Consider the following 27,761-nt stretch of genomic DNA (forward strand, 5'->3'; position numbering starts at 1 on the left):
CCAACCAAGATTAGTTTATTAAGAAACCTGGTTATTTTGGGAACTCATTTTTTGATAAGTTACATATTAACAAATATTTAAGTCCAAGAGAAAAGTTAGATGATCCAAATCATTACAGTCATTTTTCCATTTTATAGCATTAGAAACAACTACCACAACAAATTACTACTACTATTTTTATTAATAGCTAATTCGTATTTAGAGCTTATGATGTGTCAGGCAGTGAACCAGGAATGTTACATCATAAACTTATTCATGTCTCACAATAAATCTATGAGGTGGTCCTCTATTATCCTCATTTTACTGATAAGGAAATTGAAACACGTTAAAAGTAACTCGTCCAAAGTCATACAGCTAGAAAGTGGTAAATTCAAGATTCAGACCCAGGTATGGCTGACCCTAGAACCTGTCATTCTCGTAACTGTTAGGACTGAGAACACAAGCTCAGAAAATATCCACCCATGTGCCTATTGAGGCCTGGGAATAAGTGATTCCATAATTACTCCATCACTAACACTGGACAAAAATACTTTATAGCAGACAGACTCAAGCTGGGAAACAAATTGTGAGTTCTAAATGAAAATGATACTTTATACTCATTCAATTCCTTATCTTCCATACTTTCATATTTAATCAGTGCTTCCTCATACTCTGTTGGCCCCCAGTTTTCTGGCTTTGCATTTCTGTAGGTATCTCTTTTATCTCTATCTCTATCTCTATCTCTTCTCTTCCACATGGTCAATTGTAAATGGCCTAAACTGGAAACGTTCTGAAGTTGTTTGTTTACCTCACCTATATTTTGAAGCTGAAAAATGAAATAGCTGGGTCTGATAAATTGGGATTCTGATGATCCATTAACACAGATGTAGAAATCTTTATAGTCTGATGACTCCAAGTAGGGAAACGTGCATCCAATATTTTTTCTGTTAGCCTTGATGTAATTGGCACACTGTAACACATGGTCCAAGCCCTCATACCTGTAAACAGAAGTGTTGTAAGAACTGTGTTTACCAATATCTTCTAGTAGCATGGTAGTCAATTTTCAATCATTTTAAGATACTAGGTAGATAAAAAATCATTTAATAACATACAATATTCATTGAGCACCAACTATGTGCCAGATCCTATGATAAGTGCTAGGGTTACAATAGTAAGGAAAGTAGACATAGGCCATGATTTTACAGAGCTTACAATCTGGTGGGAGTCTTTACAAAATCTCAGATATAAGGCAAGAATTCTTACTCATATACTTAGGTTATGTTGACTCACCAACAGGATTTGAGAATCAAAGAATAAGATTCCTATTAAGAAAATATGGGGTTTATATTGATAATCCTAAATGATACTGCTTTTTTTCTATTGTACTGGAGAACTTATTAGAAGAAAACAGATTTTTTAATAAGAAAACAGATTTAAAAGCAGACTTACAAGATGGCCAAAAAGCACATGCAAAGATGCTCAACATCGCTAATTATTAGAGAAATGCAAAGCAAAACTACAATGAGGTATCACCTCACACTACTCAAAAGGGCCATCATCAAAATGTCTACAAACAATAAATGCTGGAGAGGGTGTGGAGTAAAAGGAACCCTCCCACACTGTTGGTAGGAATGTAAATTGGTACAACCACTATGGGAAACAGTATGGAGGTTCCTTAAAAAACTAAAAATAGAACTACCATATGATCCAGCAATCCCACTCCAGGCATATAGCCGGAGAAAACTAATTCAAAAAGATACATGCACCCCAATGTTCACAGCAGCACTATTTACAGTAGCCAAGACATGGAAGCAACCTAAATGTCCATCAACAGAGGAATGGATAAAGAAGATGTGGTACATATATACAATGGAATATTACTCAGCCATAAAAAAAGAATGAAATAATGCCATTTGCAGCAACATGGATGGACCTGGAGATTATCATGCTAAGTGAAGTAAGTCAGAAAGAGAAAGACAAATATCATATGATATCACTTATATGTGGAATCTAAAAAAATGATACAAATGAACTTATTTACAAAACAGAAACAGACTCACAGACTTCAGAAACAAACTTATGGTTACCAAAGGGGGAAGGGATAAATTAGGAGTTTGGGATTAACATATGCACACTACTATATATAAAATAGAAAATCAACAAGTACCTACTATATAGCACAGGGAACTCTACTCAATATTCTGTAATAACCTATATGGAAAAAGAATCTGAAAAGGAATGGATATATGTATATGTATAACTGAATCACTTTGCTATACACTTGAAACTAACACAACATTGTAAATCAACTATACTCCAATATAAAACAAAAATTAAATATAAAAATATACAAAATTAAAAAGAGAAAATTTTTTGATAAAAAATAAAAGCAGACTTACAAAATATGGTTATGTTTAATAAAATGAATTAAAATCCTCTGAGGATATAATACACATCAAGAGATAAACCTCAGAAAAGCCAACAGGGGCTCAAAAAGAAAAAGAGGAGCTGTTTGGCAAGTAAATATGTAATTTCCCATTCTCCTAGACAAGAAATGTTGTTGTATCATTGAAAGTTAACCTCTTTTCAGTAATAAAGCTAATGGGAATTAGGGGAGAATTTCCCTACTGATTTCCAAAGGAACAAATGCCTGGTTTATTTTCCTAAAGAATAACTTGTAATACAAAATTGACATTACTGTAAAAGCAGCCAAAATCCCATTTGCAATGAGGCTAATCTAGCAGCTGATAATGTGCTGGTACAAATATCTGGACTCTACTGAATTCACTTTATGCCAAGTATTTATTTTAGGCCAAGTCTGCAAAATTGTAGTCTCTGGTTTAGTTCACCTGGTTAGAGTTTGGGATATTTGCCTTCTAGGTTTGACTTCACATAATTTACTTTATGCCAGTGGAAAGCCTCACGGTACCCTTATTTTCCAGTCTCTAAAATGTCAATATTTATTCCTCACTACTTTACTAAGGTGAGGATAAAGTTATGTTAAACATGAGCTACAATGTACAAGAGGGCAGGGACTTTGCCTTATTCATACTTCTTTTTATCTAGAACAATGCCTGGCATTTAATAATTGCTTAATATTTATTGAATTAATGAACAAATAAACTAGACCTTAGAAATTGACCCATCCAATTCCAGATGAGGAAACTGAGACCCCAAAACAAGAAACTGTTTGCCCAAGACCACTAAGTTAAGTGATGCCATAACATGGATTAGAACCCAGTACTCAGGATTGTTAATAGCTTATACCTTATTGCTTATACATAGTAATTTTCTAAAGAAAAACACCATGATAATTTGTGCCTGAGACTCACAAAGAGTAATGCTTTGTCCTCTCTTGTTTTTTCTGTTATTTAAAAATGCATAAGTTCTGATACTTATCTATCAACTTACCAATGTTATTATCATCATTTGGTTCATTCATTTAATGAATATTTAGCGATAATCTACTATGGGCATAGCACAGCAGAGACAGTCAAGAGAAGTATCAGAAATAGCTTGTGCCCACCAATCTCTTAAAAATTTAAGAGAGGAAGGAGACAAAGCGTACATATGTGACAAAAATTTAAAGGTCATCTGGACAATAAGTAATTAAGAACTATAATAAGTAATAGTTCAGAGAAAAACTGAACAGAAGCTAATGTGAGCAGTAAAGGGTTAATGAAATTGAATACCAGATGGGTCTTGAAGGATGGATAAGTGTTAGTGAAAGAGAGAGTCAGATGGTATTCTAGGTACCAATGCACACAAAGGCATAAAAGATCAATCATAACATGGATAGAAAAATATGTAGAGATGGGTCTAAATGGAGCAGAACATTCACATTGGTGGTAGTAGAAGGTAACGTTGGAAAGGCAGTGATGCAGTGAGGCAGAGACTTGAATGGCCTAGACTTTATCCTGGAGGCAATGAGTAGCCACGGCAGGTTTTTGAGCAAAAGAATGGCATATGAAAATAGCAGAATAGGAAGATAAATCTGGCTGCAGTGTGCAGAATGAATAGGAAGGGGAGAGACTAGAAGCAGAGAGACCATCATTTGGGAGGCTATGGCAATCATACAGGTGTGGAATGAGGTAAGCCTGAAGAAGAGTTCTTACAGTAGAAATGGGAAGTAAAGAACAGATGTGAGACCTTGCAAAGGAGTGTCATCGTTGATTATGGTGATTAATGTTACCACGAAACAATTCAGGAATGAAGGAGATAGAAGATTCAAGATGGTTGTAAGTTTAAAAGCCTTAGTGACAGTTAACAAAGGTAGGGAAGTCAGAAAAAGGATCGAAAGGCAAGAATATGAAATATGCCAAAACTTTTTAGGTTATAACTCCATCTATCTAAAAGATACAAAATATTTAATCCAGTACAGAAACAATGACTGCATTCCTTATTATCACCCATAGAGTGCTTTCTAGTAGCTACAGCCTAAACCTACTTACTCCCATTGAAAATCCCAAATAATTGTAAATAAACTTCATCATAAATACAACTCTGAAAAAATATAATGAATTTAATTTAATGAAAATACAGTTACTCATACTGTGGATTAATTTTGATAGATATCTTCCTAATATGGAATTCTTATTATAAAAATACTTACCAATAAAACAAGTTGTAATTGGCATCAAAATGGACACCCATGCCAGGTTTCCAAGAGCAAAGTAAATATTGCCAGTTGTAATATACACAATCCATATCCTGAATTTTAGTTTCCAGATTTCCTAAGAAATGAAAAAACTGTGAATGCTTGAAAGACATGGTGATGAATCATATGGAAAATAACTATGCAATTTTATTTCATTTCCTTTGACCTCTCCACTTGATTTAGCAATCAACATAATCAGGAATATTCCAAAAGGAAGTTGTTGCAAATCACCTCACTGTAAGTGGAACATGCAAAATCAAAAATCTTTGAGGGCTTATTTACTGGTACTAGTGTAAGCATATGCAAAAGTACTAAATTAATAATTCTAGGGTGCTCTGAGCAGTTGCATAAATAGTCACATGCATATTTACTAATATGAGCCCAAAACTGGGAACTATATTAACCTAATAAGATGTAGGTTTTGCCACATGTGTTTGCTGATTTAAAGAATTCAAAAAGGCCAGTCACCCACTCCTAAGAAGGATTCTCTTTTGTGCCACATTCTCAATTGTACATGTAATCTGATGTATAAAGGTTAAGGGACTTACTTCCCATATAGATTGTTCTGACAGTATTAAATGTGAAAAGAGAGCTTTGTTTTAACCTTGTGGTGATATCCAATAAGTAGCTTCTGACCATGAACTTTGAACTTCTGATCCGTTTGTGCATTGCCCTAGAAGAAGTGTGTGTATCTTTGCTTCAACACCTTTGTTAAGATCAAACCCATCTTTGTAATGTAGATTCTTAGTAATGATCGTCTGTTTGATAAAAAGATGAGACAAAGTTAAGCTTAAAACAATAATGGTATCATGAGCCACATTAATAAGGCTAAAAAGTCATTAACACCCTGGAGAGTTCCCAATATCTAAGAAATTCCTGATGATTATCTGATAAAATGTCCCAGATATATTTCTGGCAGAGTTCACTTCTGCATATTATATCAATTGATGAGATCATTTGAATCTTAGCATCTCATTAAAAAAAATTCTGGAAGACAAAAAAGGCTCTACAGGAGGAACTTTTGAGCTATAACCAAGTTGAAATTGAGAGAGAATTTTCATGTACCATATGCCTATTACATGACAATTTATCACGTTTCAAATATCATATGAACTCTTCAGGAATCATATAAAATCTTGGAGGTAACTGAAGAAAGCCAGACAAAGTGTGACCTCCTGAAGGACTAAAATCATGTATCATTTATCCTTCTATTACTGATACCTAGCTAGTGGAGTGCTTGGAGAAAAAAGTTGCACAATGAATGTTTGATTTGAATTGTCCCTTGAAACTACCTAGCTGAATTAGGAAGGTAACAGAATGACTTGTACAACCAAAATCTTTGAATAAACATGCTTGTTGACTATGTAAATAGTTAATTCAATAAACTTTCACTGAGCACTTAATACAATATATGCACAGAACCATGCTGTGTTCTGTAGGGAGAGTACAAAGATAAATAAGGCTTGATTCCTACAGAGCAAAAGCTCACATAGCCCAGTAGCATATATAAGACCCATATACAGGTATATAAGTAACTTTGAAATATGGTAAAATGTGTAAGTACTCTTCAATTCCATATTCCATGGGACCAAGTTTTCTTTTTTCCTGTATTTCCAATGGTAGACTTAATACTGGGTGGGGTGAAAACAGATGTTGCAGGATGCACAGGAGATAGCAGCAGGCATGCAGCTTATATCTTTTTTTTTTTCTTAAGAACTTTTATTCCATGATACAATACTTTAATGAGTCATAAATCAATCAAAAGCTGATTTAATGCAATGGACATTGTAATTACTATTTCAGAAATAACTGAAATGCCCACTCTTTTCCAATACAAATTAAAAAATTGCCATTTTATACCCAGATAATTCAGGAGGAAAATGTGGTGAAACTGTGAAGAATGTTCTTTTTTTTTTTTTATTGGCGTATAGTTGCTTTACACTGCTGTGTCAGTTTCTGCTGTACAGCAAAGTGATTCAGCTATATACGTATATCCCCTCTTTTTTGGATTTCCTTCCCATTTAGGTCACCACAGAGCAGTGAGTTAGAGTCCCCTGTGCTATACAGTAGGTTCTCATTAGCATGCAGCTTATATCTTAATAATAGCTATTGAGATACGGGAATAAAAGTAGACACTGACATCAGGAATCACAAGAAAACTAATAATCATTCCAATATCTTAAGTGCATGCTTTACTTACCTTCCAGCTTGCACTATCAATGTTTCGATACTTTAATTCATATTCTACTGTGCATTCCTTAAAGTTATCCAGAGACAGTGGAGGTTGCCACTGCAAATAGAGATAGCCTAAATATCCAGGATCCACTATTTCAAAATCCTGAGGAGGATTAACTGAAAAAAATCAATAAAATATTTTTATTTTTATCCTGTATCTTATGACAAAGATTGCTAAATCTAGATTACTTCCATATGTCCATCAACTGATGAATGGATAAACTGTGACATATCCATACAATGGAATATTATCCAGCCATAAGAAAGAATGAAATACTGATACATGCTACAACATGAATGAACCTTGAAAACATTAAGCTAAGTGAAAGAAGCCAGCCACAAAAGACCACATATTGTATGATTCCATTTATGTGAAATATCAGAATAGGCAAATCCATAGGGACAGAAAATCGATTAGTGGTTGCCGGGGGCTGGAGGGAGGGGAGAATGAGATGTGACTACTGAATGGATTTGGGGTTTCTTTTGGTGGTAATGTAACTATGCTGGAATTTGATAGTTGTGGCTGTTACACAACTTTGTGAATATACTAAAAACCACTGCCCAGTATACTTTAAAAGGGTAAGCTTTATATCCTTTAAATTGTATCTCAATAAAGCTGTTTTTAAAAATCTAGGTTACTGCTACATAGTTGTCCCTTCTTTAAGGAATTGCATATGTAAAATGTGACTTAGCCAAGCTACGTAATAAGTTTTCATGGAAATAAGAAATTCAACATGGAGTTATCTCTGTGGTCATATAGACCAGAATTTAGTCTAGGATGGGAACACTTTATTACCTAAATCTCTCTCATAGCAAGAATCAGTCAGTATTAATCCTGTGTTTACCATAGGTAAATAACATCATGGCCCACATGAAAAAAGGGATAGAAAATATAAAATATGACTACTATGGCTAAGCGCCTTAAGAATTAGGAGAACAGGCAGATCTTGTTGGTCCATTCAGGATAATTGAATCCTCTAGTCAACTGAAGTTCAGAGCTATTTGTAGAACATGGCAAACCAGAGCCACTCTTTGGAAGGGCTCAAGAAAAAGTGGCAGGCAGCTGAGTAGAGTGACAGAAAACAGCCTGTTTTATTTTGAGGGGGTGGGGGCAGTGGGAGGAAATGGCTCCCTCATCTGGTGATTTAAAAAGCAATAAAAACAAACAAATTATTCTATAAATTTACTAAACCTACTAGCAAATCTAGTACTATAGTACTGTCCTCATGTTGCCTTTCTGCTAATAATTTCCTCTCATTTCTGCCCTGTTGTTCATTTTAATACTTCACTTCATATTACTTATTGAGGTGAGGAAAAGAATCAACAGAAAGAAACGGTGGCACAAATATTGATTTGAAATGGGACCTGCATGAACCAATAAAGAAGGTTTCTATTGAGGATGAAATGACAATCCTATTGTTTCCACTTTTATGATTAGAAATCTTTGTTAAATGCATTGTTCTAATTACCTTCTGCAATGAAAAGTTCATTAGACATGATTTAATAATTCTGTAATTATTTTAAAATTTTATTTTAAATCTCTGTATTTTTAAAATTTATCTAATTGTCTTAAAAGTTAAGGATAGTAATAAAGGAAAGTTTTCAGTTAGTTGGGTACCAGGCAATGAGGTTTCGGATAATTAACTTCTTTGTTAGAAAAGACTACACAGAAAGGTATGGAAAGTGTCTTTTAGTTTGGCTTTTATCCCACAAAATGTTTATAATCAGTTACCTTATACATGAGGCTGACTAGTAAGAACATATCTTTTGTGTATGGACTCCCTGAAATATTTCCAATAACAAGCCATCTACTTGATATGCACTTTTCATAGGGTAGGTTGAAAAGGCAGTTAATATCCCTAATTTTAAAACTACTCCATTCTTGGTTTACCTTTTATCTCAGCATTTGAAGACAAAGTAGAGCCAAATGCTGTGCAAATAAGAAGGATATATAGGCATCTGATATCCAAATGAATGAAAGCCATTTCTCCAAGATTTAATACCTTCAAATTTCCACTCTAAGAAGGAAAAATATAGCAGTTTAACTTTATCATACCTCAAAAAGGACTAAATGTGACTAAAAATACATTTGGGAACTCTCTGTGTGCTTTCTATCAAGAATTGTGAAAACTGTGCCCCTTTGAACCATTTAAACAGGAAAAAAATCAAGTTTGGAACCAAAATAATTGGAAAGGAGGATTTTAGTCTCATTCTTCTTATGAGAGCAAAACCAAAAAAGCAAAACAAACAAACATATCCCTTCAATGCCCCCCCCCCCCACACACACACATACTTTTCTACACATCATATGCTATGGCCAGGATTTGAAAGTTATCTGAATACTGACAAAGCTCAGAATCTACACCAAAGCCTCAGATAACTCAGAACTTTGCTTCATTTCTTCATAAATATTAAAATCATCATCATCTACTCTCCTATCTGCTCTACTCTTCCCTGTTATTTCCTATATCAGTAAATGGCACCATCATCTTCCCAGTTGCCCAAACCAGAAACCTGAGAGTTTTCCTCAACTCCTCCCTCTCCCATCCAATCTCCCCTTCCTAAATTGAGTATCTCATCATCAGGGGTCTCCTTATCCAGTTTTTCCTGCCTCCAAACCATTTTCACACCACATACAGTAAGGACAAATCTGAATTTATCACCTCTTTCTTAAAAGAGCACTTCACTGTCACAGAATACAATTTATTCATCTTTTTATCATTGAAGAATAATAGTTTATGATTGAAACTAAACTAATAGTTTATGATCGAAACTAAAAGGATTCATGTCTCCACATATCCATTCAATCAAAAAATACTCTCCTTTCAATGAAACATCACTACTTGCAGTTCTACACTTCTCTTTGAGTCTATATTCCTAAAACCAACAATTTCACAGGAAGTTAAGGATTAAAGGTCACTTACCCCAACAGTCAGGGATTACCTTTCTTTTCTCCTACATAAATTAATTAAGCAGGACAGACCCTCTCTCCCTCCTCCATCCACTTCATCTTACCTGGTCCATTTGTAACGTTCTCATGTTGGTAGGCTTCGATTATTACATAATGGAATCTTGGGATCAGACTGTTAGAGCCAGCAAGTATATTGGAGGCAACGCTAGTCCAATCCTCCTTCATATATTGGGAAGTAAAACTCAGACTTACCCAAGATTACACAGCGAGTTAGTAACAGAGCTGGAAGTAGAACAGAGATGTGATTCCCAGTCTAGTGTACTTCCACCTTACTATGCTGGACCCCACACGTTTGACTCAGGATTATGAAAGCTTTTCCTCTGAGACTCCAGCATTTAAGTCTTCCTTCAATTAGCTAGCCAGGCTGAATCAACACGATGTTGTTTCTTTTTCTATATCTCATAAACTCATAAGGGGATGCCATTTCTCTTACTGAGGTCTGGTGAATCTCTCTCCTCAATTCCTCCCTCCCCACCACCAGCCCATTGCTGCCTTCTAAGGCATCTGTAAGTAGTAAGTAGGTTTCGTCAACAGAAAGCCATATTTCTGCCATAGAGCTGCTCTTACAGATTGAGATGAACAGACGGGTTACTTTTGGATCCAAGGCAATAGGTCTGACAAAGAGAAATCCTTTCATATTACCTATAAGGACTAAGACAATCAGGTGTCCCTTAAAATGCTCTCAGAGAGATCTTTTTTTTTTTTTAATAACTATTTACTTTATTTTAATTTTGGCTGCATCGGGTCTTAGTTGCAGTACGCAGGATCTTTGTTGCGGCATGTGGGATCCTTCCCTGCGGCACATGGGCTCCTTGTTGCAGCATGCGGCTTCTCTCTAGTTGTGGCCTGCGAACTCAGTAGTTGCGGCACGTGGGCTTAGTTGCCCCACAGCATGTGGGATCTTAGTTCCCTGACCAGGGATGGAACCCATGTCCCCTGCATTGGAAGGCGGATTCTTAACCACTGGGCCACCAGGGAAGTCTCTCTCAGAGAGATCTTAAAGTTCTCTCTCCCCTATCAATCTGTCCTTAAATATTTCATAGCCCTGTGTCATGTACAGCATAAATGCTAAGAGTTAAAAATACTTTGCTTCTATTCTATTTATAGGCTACTGAAATTTGATTCAGGCTATCAAATAGCACTTCCTGGATTAGCCAAACACATTAAGCAAAGGTAGGAAATGGGATAGCTGGCCTCCTGAATCACTTATCTAGAAATCCACAAAAGGAATTCCTGAATCAACCTTAGTGTCCCACCTAGACTTTCTTACCCAAATGAACATGAAGACAATTCTTTCCTTGGCTTGTGGGTTACAGGACTGTCACTAGTGCAATGAGGTGTTTTGTATACTATATGGTTACCAGAGGACAGAGTTTTTCACAAGAGGGGAAGGGATCTGAAGACAAAGGGAAGACGGGGGATGGAAATGCAGAGATACAAAATTTGAAACATTTTCTGATATACTCCCCACCCCCAGCCCACAGTTAACAACCACTCATCTGGTCATTTTATTCTTAAAAATGAGGAAATACCCAGAGAGGAAAGTGAGTTGTCCTAGCCCACACAACTTACTGGGGGCAGAGCTAGGACTGAAAACCAGCTCTCTTAAGTGCTTTCCACTGACTAGCAAATGAATTTTCTTGTTATAAGGAGTCTGTCCTGAACCTATGTTACCAGAAGGCTCCCTGCGAACCTTCCTCAACCTACTGTCACCACCCATACCATCAACCCCACCACATAGTTTTATCATCATGACATTTTTAGCAGAGTAATAATTCAATAATCTTTCATGTGCACTTTTTTTTTTTTTTTGCCAAATACTATCCCAGCTGAATCTTGTCTAAGACACAAGGTACAAGTGATGAGTCATAACATCTGTAATAATGAAAATAATACCTCCTACTATTTATTTACCCTTCCCAGCATCCCAGGCACTAGCCTGTGCTAAACTCTTTACGTGCATAATCTCATATAATACTCGGTCAGCCTTGGATGTATGTACTATTTTTATTCCCATTTTAAAGACCAGAAACTGAGACAAGGAGAAATTAAACAACCCCCTGCAAGTTACCACAGGCTATAAATGGTGAAGCTTGGATCTGAACCCAGACAGCCTAGTACCAGAACCCTTGATAACCACTACACAAGTGTAACCCTTGTGGAGGACCGCTTCCTGTTTCTACCCACTCAATTTCCCACAACACTGTTGCTTAGACAGTTTCCCACTAAGAATCTCCTTTGGAATGGCAGGCCTAAAGTTATTTCCTGGTTTCAGCCTCACTTCCCCACCTCTTCAAAGCCATGCTACATAATCCCTTCATTCTAAGAGTTGGCTGGGATAATCCTTGCATTATTGCAGAAACTCCAGGTACTTAGCAATAATACAGTTTCTCAAGAAATGGATTATCATAGGCAATTATCACAGCCGCTCTTTTCTTCCCCTCTCAAACTGAGAGACAGTTACTGAATCTCTAACACTTCCCTTCCTGTATGATAATCAAGTACACTGAAAAAAAATAGATTGGTATTCGTGAGACAGCCAGTGGGCCAGGATACAGATTCTGTAAGTCACAAGATAGGGGAGGTTATGGGTGGGGCTAAAAGCCATCCAAAGCAAACTTAGAATCACAGCATAGTGTTGCAAAAGCTGACGGGACTAAGTAATCTTTGAATAAACCAATAGATATATAGATGAGGAGCTTGTATACAGGCACAATAGTATAAATATCAACCTGGATTTCAGCCCTGCCTCAACCACTAATGTGTTTGGAAGCAAATTATAACTCAGTTTTCTTCTATAAAATGTAGGTAATGACACCAGCCTGGCAGTTTTAAGATTAAATGAGATAATGTATGTAAAAGTGAAAGAGAATAGTAAATTGCTCTATATACTTGCAAGGGGTTTGTTTCTGAGCACCTTGTTACTATGAAAAAACTTGAAAACAACTTGCTCCAAACTACACATCTGCTCCTACTAATTCAGCAAAATTGACTTGCACACAGTTGATAAGTAGACACTTATTATTAACCTCTAACTTCTACCACCCTCGTTGATCCAGTAGCTGCCTTTACTGATCTTTGTCTTAGTAATAATAATCTATTGCATTTGTTTAGCTTTTTATAGTTTACCAAGAATTTATTGAATTATTTTAACAAATCTGCAGGTATGAAATGTTGGTATCACATATTTACAATCAGGAAAATTGGGGCTTAGAGAGGTGATGTGACTTGAACAAGACTCCACTGCTGGTACAATCCACACTGAAAGGAAAGGTAAAAGAAATAAGGAACAGAAATATCTTGTAAAGCTAATAATGCAGTCACTTACATAATACGGTTTTGTAGAAAAGTTCCTTCTCTACCTTGACAAAGAAAAAAGAAAAGATTCTTCCAAAGTATCTGGAATAGCCACAGGTTCTTGTTTTGTTTGTAAAGGCAGTGACCAAGTTACAAAGACAAATAATTATCTATTAGAAAATGATGAATGGGGTTTTGCAATGTCACTAAAGTGGCTTCTAAGAAAACCGCCTAAGGGAAGTATGGCCATGCTATTTCTGTTGCCGTTGTTTAGAAAAAAAAAAAAAAGTTATGAAATTTGATACTTTCTGTATTATTTAAAATATCTAAAAATATCATCCAAAGCAATTAGAATAGGGATAGGAGAAAAAGAAAATGGGAAAATAGAAGAGAAGTAATGCTTGAGGAGAGGGAAATGGAAAAGTAGGGTTGATACTGGAAAAGCTTTATCAAAAGTCCAGGCTCTTTTTCAACTTGTCCAAAGAGTTTGGGCAAGGAACACAAGACACCAAGGAAAAATAAACACACACACACACACTGAGGCTGAGGAGCAAAGAGAACAAAGAAGCAGTTTATTTAGGGCAGAAGCTAAGAGTGCGGGCGTCCTCGCGAGTGAGGAGCGCCCACAGGGTTGTTGATCCCCCTTTTCATCTTATTTTCAGTCCTTTGAATGGGTGGGGGTCTTTTTGATTAGGAGCAGAATACTCGAGGGGAAGGTTTAGGTGTGGCCTGGATTGCACCAGGTTGCATCAGCTTCCGGTCCTGCGCATTTGCCTCCTGAAGCCACTGTACACGCGTTCTAAGAGCTGTTTGCCCTTATATTTTCGCTTACTAGTTGAGCGCCACACCTGGAAGGTTGTACAGGGTCATCAGCAACCTGTGCATTTTTATTTGCGCATGCTCCACTGTTTTCATGTTCAGAGTTTCTTGCTCAGATGCTACAAAGTTTCTGTTTTAGATGCCATTCTGACCTGCGTCATGGCCTCATTAAATGCAAAACAAGGAGGTGGCTTTGCCTTGTGCCTAATGCCTGTACGTGAGGAGGATGTCCTTGGGCCCCGCCCTGTCTTCTCTGCCTCAGGGTGATTGCAAAGGCTTAAATGTTGTCTGGGGGTGAAATGACAAATTTATATGATCTTACATGAGAAGGCATTGACTAGGAGATCTGGGCTCTAGCACCAACTTTGGCAGAGGATTTAGAAAATGATAATAATAGGGACTATAGTTTATTAAGCTCTTACCAGGTGTCAAGCTCTGTGCCAGATGTTTGATATGGATTAGCTCATTTAAGTCTCACAAATGTTGATAGTTACAATTATTATTATCGCAATACTGTATTATAAATGAGTTGTTTGAGGCTCAGAAAGGTTAAGTAAATTACGCAAGGTCATATAACTTAAGCAAAAAATATGTGTATATCTAATTCTAAAGACTATGCTCCTATTAACACATAATACTGTCTTTCCATCTCACTTTAGTGAAACTCAATTTTCTCTCATATGAGTTATCCCTGGGCTATCTTTCTGTTTTATCAGTTAATCTGGTGTGTATCCATCCATGGTTTCAGGATGTGACTCAAAAGCACCGGCTTCCTGAATAAGTAGTCTCGTTTCAAGGAGACCATCCAACATGTACAAATGTCTACTCATAGTTCCTGGAGTATAGCCATGACTCAGCATGAAAATCAGCACCTCTGGAACGGGACAGATCCTGAGGCCTGACAACATTTTAAGATCAATACATAGCTCAATAATAGTACAATCAGTCTATGAACTGTTGGTGAGTCAAATCTAATTTAGATAATAACTAGCACGTAATATTTCACGCAGTGGAGTAGTTTATAAAGAATGCTGAAGATGACTTTGTGTACTTTCAAACATTAAAGGACTTTGAATCAGACAGATTCATCATGCTTGCCCCTAGTCAACTGTCATTTCCCACAAAAATATACAAAGAAGTTAGGCACGTGCTGAATGATGAAAATCACTGCAGACGAATGAAGTACAGGTAGGATCTCTTTTTAACAAATACCACTTTAACATCCAGTTATATATAACATGATTATATTTGCGTCCCTGCCAACATTACATACTAATATTGTTTCTTGATATTTATGAAATATGTTCAATAAATCCTGTAAAACATAAGTAGCCATTTTATTCCCAAATCCTTTTTGTAGATGGTTTCCTGTATGACATCCTGAGTTCATCCAGCTGACAAGTTTCCTGAAGCACTGTCAAAGCTACAGAATTCAGTTTTGAGCTACCATAGCAACTGACAGGTTTATAGTGTTCCTTCATGAAGCAGTTTACACATTTCAGAATCTGTCCCTAAACTGGGCAGATCAGAGCTTTTTAGTTTATAATTCCATCCAAATAAACCAACAACAGGCTTTTACAACCGTTTAAAAAAAATCCACCAGGTCATCGCTTTCTTAAAATAGGTCAGATTCTTATTATTAAATACACCTTAAGTTCTATTCAAATGAAGTTACAGCTGAAGAGCAATGCAGTTTCTTGAAAGGCACCACTGCTCTGGAACTAGCAAAACAATCTCTTTTGTTTGTTCAACACCCTTCTCCTCACTCCCAGATGCTCCCAAATACTTATTAGCAAGCAAATACTGTGTACCCAAAACATTCACTTCAAGTAATGACTTTAGAATAACAACTTTAGAAGTCAGTAATAGAGTGTGACTCACCCTCTCCATACTAAGTAAAAACAGAATAGAAAATGTACAATAGCAGATTTTATATTGCTTCAATGTTATTCTACCAGTATGTTCTTGCATGTACATAAGATATAAACTGTAAATACATGAAAATATGATATTGTGTAACAAATACTGCCATCAGTTATGGAAAAGAATGTTAACAAAAACACATAAATATTTCTATCATGTATTCATTATTCAACGATTATTTCTGGAAGCCTACTACATGCCAGGCACTGTTCCAGCCACTGGAGGTACAGCAGCGGACAAAACAAAGAACCTGCTTTCTTGGAACTAACTTTCTGGAGTGGGAGACAGACAATAAACAGACAGACAGACAGACAGACAATATCAGATAATTATAAGTTTCACAAAAAGAAATAAAGCAGGATAATATGAAAGAGAGTAATGAGAGTTCATTTTAGATAGGTTGGTCAGGGAATGCCTCTCTGAAAAAGTAACATTAAGGACCTCAGTGAAGTGAGGGAATGAACCAGGTGAAGATACAGGGAAAGAAACTTCCAGGTAGAAGGAATAGCACATTCAAAAGCCCTGGGGAGGGAATCAGCTTAATAGTTCTAGACTAGCAACAACGGTAGGGTAGGAAACAGAAAAGGTTAGATGATCTCACAAAGATAGGCCGACTGTGGGCAATGGTACTGGATTTCCTATTTATTTTTAGTAAAATGGGAAGCAATTGGATAGTTGTGAGTAGAGTAACATGATGTAACTTACATTTGAAAAGGCTACTCTGTATGGAAGGGAAGCAATAATCCAGGCTAGAGCTGATGGTGAGTTGGACCAACTTGACAGCAGTGGAGATGCTGATAGGATTTTACTGATGGATTGAGTGTGGAGTACCAGAGGATGATGCCTGTATTTTTGTCATGGGCAACTGAATAATTGTTTATGGGGCTTGGGGATGATGGACAAGAGTTCAGTTTTATATCGTTCAGTTTGAGCTGCCTAACTAACATCCAAGGGGAGAAAATGAGTAGGCAGTTGGATAGTTGACTCTGGAGATTAGGGGAAAGACCAAAGCTATAGATATATTTTTGAGAGTCATCAGTATATAGGTAGTATTTAAAGCCACAGGATTAATTACAGTCACCTAGGGTATAGTGTAGATAAGACAAAGAGAAGAGGACCAAGGACTGAGATCTGGGACCCTCCAATATATAGAGGCCGAAGAGATGAGGAGGTACCAACAAAGGACACTAAGGAGAGGCCAAGGAGGTGAGAAGAAAACCCAGAGTTTGTGGTGTCCCAGAAACCAAGTATGGAAAATGTTTCAAGGATAAAGTGATAGACAATGTCAAAAGCTACCGATAGGCCAAGTAAGATGAGGCCTGAGAATGGTCTAACAAATTTGGCAAACTGAAGATAGTTGGTGACATTGATAAGGAAATAAGTGGAATGTCTGCAGCAAAACTCAGATTAAAGTGGGTTCAGGAAAGAATGGGAGGGAGACAATGAGTATGGATAACTCTCTTGAGAAGTTTGCAGTGAAGGGACATAAGGTGCTCTTGCTAGGAGGAAGTCACTCATTTCTTCCCTCTTGAAAACAGGAATGGAGAACATCTCACATAAAGGTTTGATCTTGTTGTTACTTAGATTTTTGTCGTACCTGTTTAGTAACAGTGAGTGTTCTTATTTGAGGGATGCAGGCCAGAGTATTTTAGGATTGTACTTATCAAAGGGTACCATACCAAGGTAGAACATTTTTCTGAGACAATTAGAAACCATCAAAGTTTAGTTTCACCAGTGATTACTTTAACAAATACTTTCCATCTGCTCAAATTGTTTTACAAAGGTATCTCCATCTTGTCACATTTCCAATGAAATATTATTTTTAAAAGCCTGCAATTTCTCCAGACTGCAGAACATCTTTACTTTCCATCTATGTGCAACCTGAGATTTCATTGTTTTTTTTCTAAATTTGTCTTCTGCAGCAAAAGTAATCAGAAACAACTTTAACTATATTTTTATAGGGCACTTTAAAAACTTGGCTATTGGTCTAGAAACATGATTGAAAATCAGAATCAAGGGATATCAGAAATTCTTGTTCTAGGGAACATAAAGCCTTTATTGTATTTTGAAAACTCTGAAACTGAAGGATCAAATAATATAACTGTCCATACTCCCAAAGGGCTCCAATAAGTGCATATCTCTAGGCAAGAGGATTTGTATTCTGGCTTAGATTGGCAGCTTATTTGAGATTCAGAGCATGGATGGTCCTATTTCATCATTCGGGCTCTTGCTGTTTGCTTCTTCTCCCACGCGCCCCTCATCTTCTTTCCTTATATTTTTCTTTTTCCATTTTCTCCCTCTTTTCCTCTTTCTTACTGATGTTTTCTCTTTTCCATTAAGTGGAAATAAATATATTTTTGGATTCCTGGCTGTCCTTATTTTAAATATACTGGAGCATTCTCTCTTCTCAATACATTTTCTTTTCTTTTCTTTTTTTTTTTAATAAATCTATCTATTTATTTAATTTATTTATTTTTGGCTGCATTGGGCCTTCGTTGCTGTACGCAGGCTTTCTCTAGTTGCGGTGAGCGGGAGCTACTCTTTGTTGCGGTGCACGGGCTTCTCATTGCGGTGACTTCTCTTGTTGCGGAGCACAGGCTCTAGGTGCGTGGGCTTCAGTAGCTGTGGCTCGCGGGCTCTAGAGCGCATCCTCAGTAGTTGTGGCGCGTGGGCTTAGTTGCTCCGCAGCATGTGGGATTTTCCCGGACCAGGGCTCGAACCCGTGTCCCCTGCATTGGCAGGCGAATTCTTAACCACTGCACCACCAGTGGAAGTCCCTCAATACATTTTCATTAGTTGTTTGGCTTCAGAATATTTTCCATGCATTACTTGAAGACTAGACCAGTTTTGTAACTTTGTGAGTTTACTTTTTTAAAGTACTTATGATAAAAAAGTTATTTTTTACTTGTATGTCAGCAGAGCTTTATTGTTTTTCACTGGACTGATTGCCCTTCATAAATGAATTTTCTGCTTTAAGAGAACTGGTTCTTTATAATCATCTGCTTAAAAGCTCTAAATCCACTCATAATTTTAAGTGGTAGGTCTGCCTACTCACCTACTTTCTCACTTTTTTTGATAGCTGCTTTTGAGGTTGGGTTAGACAACGTTTCCTAAATGACTTTAGGGTCTTCTCATCAAAATAGAACCTCAGTTTCTATTTTTATGGCCTGTGCCTTTGATTGCTGTATTGGTGCTGATACGATCATAGGCATCTATCCAGATCTTCATTTCACAGACATTTCCTGAGCATCCATTTTGCACTCAAGGCTGCAGATATGAAAGCAAGCAAGACACAGAGTTCCCTGCCATCAAGTTTACGGAAGGAGAGCCAAAGAAACCAGAAACCAAAAAACAACAACAAAAAAACCCCACAGTAACTCACTACACACTTGTTAGAATGGCCAAAATCCAGGATACTGACAACAACAACAAATGATGGCAAGGATGCTGAGCAACAGGCACTCTCATTCTTTGCTGGTAGGAATGCAAAATGGTGCAGCCACTTTGGAAGATAGTTTGGTGATTTCTTACAAAACTAAACATACTCTTACCATATGAGCCAGCAATCATGCTCCTTGGTTATTTACCCAAAGGAGTTGAAAATTTATGTGCACACAAAAACCTACACACAAATATTTATCGCAGCTTTATTCATAATTGCAAAAACTTGGAAGCAACCAAGATGTCCCTCAGTAGGTGAATGGATAAATAAACTGTGGTACATCCAGACAATGGTATATTACTCAGTACTAAAAAGAAATCAAGCCATGAAAAGGCTTGGAGGAACCTTAAGTTCTTATTACCAAGTAAAAGAAGCCAATCTGAAAAGGCAATATAAGTGATGATTCCAACTACACGACATTCTGGAAAAGGCAAAACTATGGAGACAGCAAAAAGATCAGTGGTTTCCAGGGGTTGAAGTGAGGGGGAGGGATGACTAGGCAGAACACAGAGGATTTTTAGGGCAGTGAAAATACTCTGTATGATATTCTAATCATGGATACATGTCATTATACATTTGCCCAAACCCCTAGACTATACAACACTAAGAATGAACCCTAATGTACACTATGGACTTTGGGTGATTATGATGTGTCAATGTAGGCTCATCACTTGTAACAAACGTACCACTCTGGTGTGGGATGCTGATAATGGGAGAGGCTATACCTGTGTTGGGGCAGGAGGTATATGGAAAATCTCTGTACCTTCCTCTTAGTTTTGCTGTGAACCTAAAAATGCTCTAAAAAAATAAAGTCTTTAAAAATTAAATTATATAAACTTACAGTTAAATAAATTATAATATAAGCAAAATTAATAAACAAAATGGTTACTATAGTGTGTGAGCTTTCTCTTGGGCTACTGGCAGAAATGTGAATTGATAGAATCTTTTTTGGAGGCAGTGTGGCTGAGATTACTACTCGTCCCCTAATATTCATTCTCCTCTCCTTCAGTGTAATGAAACCCCCATGTTTTAGCTGGGCACATGGGCATACAAAATGAAGGCTACCATGACAACATTAAGTTCTTGCCTAAGAGGTATAAACAGAAGTGTTATCTCCAATCTCTGTCATGCCTTTAAAGAGAATAGACCATTTCTCCCCTTTCCCTTTCCCCCTTTCTCCACTCTGCTTCTTAGAATGTGGTCCTGGTAGTGAGCCATCTTTGATTAAGCAGATGAGGAAAACACCCTAGGCATGGCAGAACAAGTTTGGAACAGCCCAGGGCCTTTGACCTCATGAAGTAAAGCTTCATGCAGCCTGGATTAGCTACCTCCAGACACTTATGTGAGAGCAAAATAAACCACTTTCTTATTTAAGAAGAGCCTGAAACCTAATTAGAGGCGTATTTAGCACTGTGTATAAAAGTCCTTTTTTTTGGCTGCACCACGTGGCTTGCAGGATCTTAGTTCCCCGACCAGGGATTGAACCCAGGTCCACGGCAATGGAAGTGCTGTGTCCTAACCACTGGACCCCCAGGGAATTCCCTAAAAATCCTTTAAAAGTTCATAACCTTTTAAGCCCAAATTTCCAGGTAATCAAAGTATGCGCTTATACAGTCCAACCCCTCATTTTCTACATAGGCTTTGAGTCAGCTACATTTAAGCTGTGTAGCACTTCCTTGGCTAAAGTCTCTAACCAGATATCTGGGGGAAAAAAATCATACTGAACCACCCCACTTGCAAATATTATAACCACAAGTGCTGAAGTAGAAACTTTTCACAATGACAAAACACAATGTGATAAAACTCCAATGTCCCCTTTGAGGCCTTCAAAGTCCCTACTGTGCTAAATAAGTGCTAGAGAACTCTCTCTGGCCATCTGGAGATTCTGCTAATATGAGCTGCTCTCAGGTACCACAGCACGTTTCCCACCACCATGAGCTGCTGCCACAGTTTTCTGAATGATGTTCTGATGGTGCACTCACATAATTTTAATCCTATGCTGCTTCACCTTTTCCAGATGTTGATAGCTCATCCACATGCTTTGGTTATTATCAAAATGCCCTGGAGTTCAAGTTTCCTCTGAATGAATCAGTACTAATTCCACCAATAATGTACACTGTTCTTTCTGCAAAAGTGCTAGATAAAGGAATTGGCTGATTCCATAGTTAGAGAGTAATCACTGCTGGATGAGCAAAGTCAAACATACCTAGAGAAAAGAGAACTACTTGTAGTAGAATCACACCTATAGAAGCATGGATTTGTCTTCCTTTGACTGAGCATCCGTGGGAGAGTTAGAATGACTCATACCTCCTACCCTCCCACCCTGTTTCATTCCACTTCCTATCCTCCAAACCTACTTCATTCCTTAGAAGTGGGCAGGATGCTCTTCAGAAATTCCTAGGCCCTCCTGATTCTCTTGATACTTACTATCAAAAGACAATGAGATACATGCATAAATTTATACAGACACAAAACATACTTGGCTTCCACTGTCTATCACCATGGCTTATATACAGATGAGAAAACAGGCCAGAGAAGTTAAGTGATTTTCCCATAATCTCCTTTCATTCTAGCTTACGTTTTTAAGTACTGCCACTGCGATCATTTTTCAGCTTTGCAAAGACTTGACTGTTTTTTCCAAATCCAGCTGGCAGACTTTGCTTTTTTCCTTTTTTTATTCAATCTAGATTAGTTTCCATACCCCCAAACTAAAGCTGTCCCTCTGCCTGTTTATCATAACTTCCTAACAAAATCCCAAGCTTGAATGAATCCAACTTTCAGGTTTTCTCTGTGCCTATACCGGAGAAGGTGGGTGCTGAAGGAATAAGTCCCACAATAGATTAGTTCCATGATAAAGTTATAATATTCAATTTCACATGAACCCACAGTACTACTCAGAAACATTACATGTCTCTGTTCAGCTTTATTCCGTTCTTGACAACAATTACAAACTTCTTCCAGTATCTCCAATCCTCTCATCTCCTCTCCCCAATCTCAGCACATAACTTTGTCTCTTTAAAAACAAAATTGAATAAGGACCTACTGTATAGCACAGGGAACTCTTCTCAGTACTCTGTAATGACCTATATGGGAAAAGAATCTAAAAAAGAGTGGATATATGTATATGTATAACTGATTCACTTTGCTGTACAGAAGAAACTAACACAACATTGTAAATCAACTATACTAAAAATTAAAAAAGAAATAAAAACAAAATTGAAGCTATCAGATGGAAATTCCCTCATCTTCTTGATTCCACATTTTCCCCACACCCTCTCTTCCTTCCCTACTGCTATAATAAAGGAGTATATTTCCTATTAAGGTAAAACTCCTCATGTGTGTTTTGGATTCTAACCCTGATCACATTATCAGGAATCTTACCATTTAATTTTTTCTTCTCTCTTATATATCTTCAACATACATGAGATGTATGTATACATACATACATAAATATCAGGTGGATATATCCATTAGCATTTAAATATGCTCATTTCTCCCCAAACTTAAAAAAAAACTATCTTGTCCATATATTTGTCTCCAGCTACTGCCCCAATACTCCCATCTTCTTCACAGCCAAATTTCTAGGAAGAGTTGTCTATACTTGCTATTTTCACATCTCCCACTCACTCTTCACCACTCCATTCCCTTCTGGCTTCTTCCTTCATCCCACCACCAATCCATGACTCTCCTGAAACATGTCCCACTAAAATAACTAATGGCCTCCATGTTACTGAATCCAATCAATATTTTTTATCCCAATCTTAGTGGCATTCACCTGTTTACCACCATCCTTCTTGAAACACTGTTCCCTTGGCTTTTCTCACACCAGTTTCCCAGTTTTCCTTCTATCTCTCTGGCCACACTTTTCATTTCATTTTTAGGTTCACCCTTTACTTATCCTAATATTAAATGAAGTTCTTTGAAGCCCTCATCTCTTTTGACTCTATGTTCTCCCTACGTAATTTTATCCACCCCCACAGCTTCCATTACCATTTATATGCCAATGACTTTCAAACATATATCTCTCACTCGAGCTACTGTTCTGAGCTCCAGACTTGTATATCTAATTGTTCTCTCAAAATTTTCACTTAGAAGTCTCAAACACACCTCAAATGCAAAATATCAAACACCAAAATCATGATCTTCCATCTGAAAATGGGTATTTAGAGAAGGAGATCTGTGATGTGTGTGGGTATGAAATGATGGTTGAAGATAAATGAGAGAAAGGAATCTAGGATGATTCCTATGTTTCTAGTTTAGGACACTGCTTGGGAAGTCATGCTACCATTTGGTACTGGAAATAGAGGAAAGGAAAATGATGATAAATTGCATTAATGTTTTGAATATTTATAATCCTTATGTATATTCATGTTCTTTGAAACAGAGAAAACTGAATTACATCATCCATCTGTGTTTTGAAATCATGTATTGAAGGATTATCTGGCTATTCTAAGAAAATCTGTATAAATGGAATTTATCACTGTTCTAGGGAAGATATACTTTCTTCTCCATGCCTTTCTTTGATAAGTACAGGTTTGTTATTTGCACAGCTTAAAAATATTATTAGTGACTGATGTTGTGCAAATGAATGAAAGCATATGGCAGGACACCAAGTATCCTGACTTCCATTCCAGTGCTCTTCCCACTCTACCACAACTACCCATACCAGATATTTAATATATTATAATTATTATAATAAGGGCCTATGCATATACATTATTATCTCTGTTTTATTCAAGAAGAAAGTGAAGCTCTGAGAGATTAATTATCACATGCAAGTTAAAAAGCTAGGACTTGGTGGCATCAGAATTCAGTTCCAGGTCTTCCTGGCTCCTAAATCTGAGCTCTTTCTCCAATTTCACACTGTCTGCTAAGGTATTAAATGATAAAAGATTTAATTCATGAACTCTCCTAGGGGTATGTGCATTTGAAAATCCTCACAACCTCCCCACTGGCAAAGAAAAACAAAACAAACAAAGTAATCATTTTAGTGGTAAAATCTCAGGGAAAGTGAATGTGACAAGCCAATGAAGATGATACTTGTGGGCAGGCCTGTCAACTGCTTCCCAAATCATATCATGTAGACACCTGCCTACCTACTCTGTGACTCCACGTTATCCATCTCCCCAGTATAAGTCTTGATCCCACAGAGAGAATGGAAGACATAATTCCAAATCTTCTCAGTATTGCCCCATGAGACTCTTGGAGCAGCATGGAATAATGGAAAGAGCACAGACACTGCAGCCACACAGATCTAAAGAAGACACTTCAGCTCTCTGTACTAAATTTTCTTATCTATAAGATGAAGGCAGTAATACTTGGGGCTTAGGAAATAATTAAATGGGATAGTGCAGTGGTCCCCAACCTTTTTGGCACCAGGGACCGGTTTCCTGGAAGACAATTTTTCCATGGACTGGGGTGGGGGGGGGCGGTTTGGGGATGATTCAAGTGCATTACATTTATTGTGCACTTTATTTCTATTATTATTACATTGTAATATATAATGAAATAATTATACAACTCACCATAATGCTGACAGGAGGCAGAGCTCAGGCCGTAACGCAAGCTATGGGAAGCAGCTGTAAATACAGAGGAAGCTTTGCTCACTCACCCACCACTCACCTCCTGCTGTGCGGCCCAGTTCCTAACAGGCCACAGACCGGTACTGGTCCATGGCCCAGAGGTTGGGGAGCCCTAGGATAGTTCACATAAAATGTCTGCAGCATAGTGGCCATAATAACCCAATTGTTATTAGCTGCCTTCAGCTTCTCCCATATCCAGGAGTCACCTCCTATTAATTCTTTGAAGACACTCTGAAAAATACATCAAAAGGAACCAGCAACCTACCCTACCCCCACTCCTCCAAGCTGCAGAAAAATACAGGTGATATTTCTCCGATTTTCAAACAAATACCCTGAAAGCAGCTTTTCATTTACAGGTAAGATCTTAGCATTAAAAAAAAAAAAAATAAGAATCCAATAGTTGTTCGGTCTCTCCTTTGTTTAATCCTATTTTTAAATAATCATTTTTAACATTTCTACTGCCTTTCACAACATTAGGCAGAGTCAGGACACCTGGCTCATTTTACAGATGAAGAAATAAAGATGGAGAGGGGGTAGGATGTCCATCCTAAGGTCACAGGACTATATGGGAAAGATCTAGAACTAAAACCCAGATCTCTTAGTCCTTAGTTTCTTACTTAATAATAATAAATCTATGCAATTAAGTCTTGAACGCTCTAAAAATTCTATACATTAATAAAATTTTAACCAAAAACAGCTGATAAATGCCTTATATTCATGTTCTGGTTTTATATATCTTTTTACATATTAAAAAAAGAAAGATAACCTGGAGCATCCAAAATGAGTGCAATGTATAAAAGTGATGGTCAGATTTAAATCTTAACTATGGATTCTTTCAAAGGAAAACAAGCAACAAATGTATAAAATGTTAGTTCATTTCAGAGCAAAAGCAGTGAAAATTGTAATTTTTATTTTAATAACCTACTATATATGTAACCATAATATTCAAATAAGTGAAATCACCATATATAGAGGTATGCATGTTCCATAAATTAAATCAAAATATCATATAAAGGTAAATTAAATCAGTCATTTTAGAGGAGCTCTATGGTTATTTCTGAGCTTAAGAGAGAAAAGTTATGGCAAAGTGGAAGATTCTCACTTACAGAAAAAAAATCACATAGAAAACAATCTCAGAAAACCTCTTAACTCTAAAACGCAACTATTCTTACCATTTCTAAAGGACCAGGTGTGCTTATAAGAGGTATGATTTGTATAGAAAATAAAGGCTAATAAGAAAACAACAATAAAAATTAAAATCACTAGTGTTATTTATACTGATTAACCAGCACCTATTAATTAGCTTCATGCAAAAAATTACATTATTTCCCCAAATTAATATTATGTCAAGTCAAACAATTTTTGCCACAAAAGAGATTTATGAACCCATTTTAAAAGAGGTGAAGAAAGTGAAACAAATAATTATTCAAAACAATTTACCTCTAATCCCCTCTCCCTCCCCCAAATTTAAGTTCCAGACTTACTATAAGTGAATAATGTGTCCAGTTATAATCAAATTCTTCTGCAATATCACTGAAATCTGCTCATTGAACAGCTTCTTAGCTTAGTGGATTTTAAATGACCTTAGAACTGAAGTCTTTATGTAGGAGGAGCTCTGCTTTATCCACCAAATGTACTGTCATGAGAGAATGTGCATTCAAAGCAGTTCAGCATTCAAGGTTACGTTTGTCAAAAGATTCAGAGGAAATCATGAAGTTCATCTGAGTGATTTTCTTTCCCTTTTAATTAGTTCCTGATACAGCATTTCAGTATGCTAATGTTATTTTACTATGTGACTCACCACACTGGGAATTAAAAGATAATCCAAAGGTAAGTATTTGATTGCTAGGGCTATGCCAGGACTATAAACTCACTGTGTTGAGTTTCAAATATCTTTAAGTACGAAAAGAGTCATAAGTAGACAAGGAATCCGGAAGCCTGGGTTCAACTCTAGGCTCTCCCTCCCACAATCAACTAGGTGAGCTTGGGCGATTTCCTTAACTTCTTTGGGCCTCAGTTTCAAAAATTTTATTGAATGGAACCTCAGAAGTCATCTAGTCTAACTTTCAATTCCAAGCAAAAATTGCCTCTGTATTTTCCCTAAGAAATGGTCAGTTTCTCATATGTAAAATTAGCATTAGAACTAGATGATGGCTAAGGTTTCCCTGATTTCTAAAATCCTCAGTGTTATAATTAAAATTCATTAAGTGTCATGTATATTTTCTCCCATTGAAAGTTTATCAAATAGTTCTTTACATAACCAAACAAGATTTTATTTCAGCCCAGATAAAATTAAATTAAGAAACTCAGATCAACACCAAATCGTCCCTCATCTTTCAAGTCTCCACAGAGTTTTTAATCCACCCCTGATTTTATCTCCATGACCAGGAACCATGCAAAACTATAAGAAGCCAGGATACTTTTGATGCTTTTCTAAAGTAGATGAAGTGACATCAGTGATTTATTCTGAAATAGGGATGAATTGAGATTGGATCTCAGTCTATATACCATATAATATTCCAATGGATAAAAAGTATCTTCCTTGCTTTGGAACACAGGTTCAGAGTTGATAGGTTCTCTCAAATACCAAAGATATATTTTACACTAAATATATGAATAAACAAATAAAAAGCAAAGAGTGAATGAAGAGGGGATCATGGATTACAGTCTTCACTCCATTACTAACTTTATGTTTTACCTAAGATATTTTTTTCTCTCTGTGTTCTTTCACATAGTTAATGCTTCCCCCTAAATTGAAGTTGGAAGGTAGAAAGAAACTGAGAATTGTTTAGGTAGTTTGGTATCTGCTTTTCAGATGTCAGCTAGTTTGCCTCTTTCACAGTCATTTTTGTCAGA

At 36.9% G+C, this 27,761-nt stretch overlaps 1 protein-coding gene across 1 annotated transcript in view; it reads right to left on the minus strand.

Annotated features, from left to right (window-relative positions):
- IL13RA2 (interleukin 13 receptor subunit alpha 2) overlaps window positions 1–27,761 on the minus strand; it is a 68,778-nt gene that overhangs the window by 29,718 nt on the left and 11,299 nt on the right. Inside the window, exons 2-6 of the mRNA XM_059911229.1 lie at window positions 8,763–8,889; window positions 6,837–6,988; window positions 5,241–5,394; window positions 4,592–4,712; window positions 793–977 (exon numbers count right to left, since the gene is read on the minus strand). Coding sequence (XP_059767212.1) covers window positions 793–977; window positions 4,592–4,712; window positions 5,241–5,394; window positions 6,837–6,988; window positions 8,763–8,856 — 706 coding nt within the window. The 5' untranslated portion in view covers window positions 8,857–8,889. The remainder of the gene's footprint in view (window positions 1–792; window positions 978–4,591; window positions 4,713–5,240; window positions 5,395–6,836; window positions 6,989–8,762; window positions 8,890–27,761) is intronic.

The sequence above is a fragment of the Balaenoptera ricei genome, chromosome X (genome assembly GCF_028023285.1).
Source record: "Balaenoptera ricei isolate mBalRic1 chromosome X, mBalRic1.hap2, whole genome shotgun sequence".
NCBI lineage: Eukaryota > Metazoa > Chordata > Mammalia > Artiodactyla > Balaenopteridae > Balaenoptera > Balaenoptera ricei.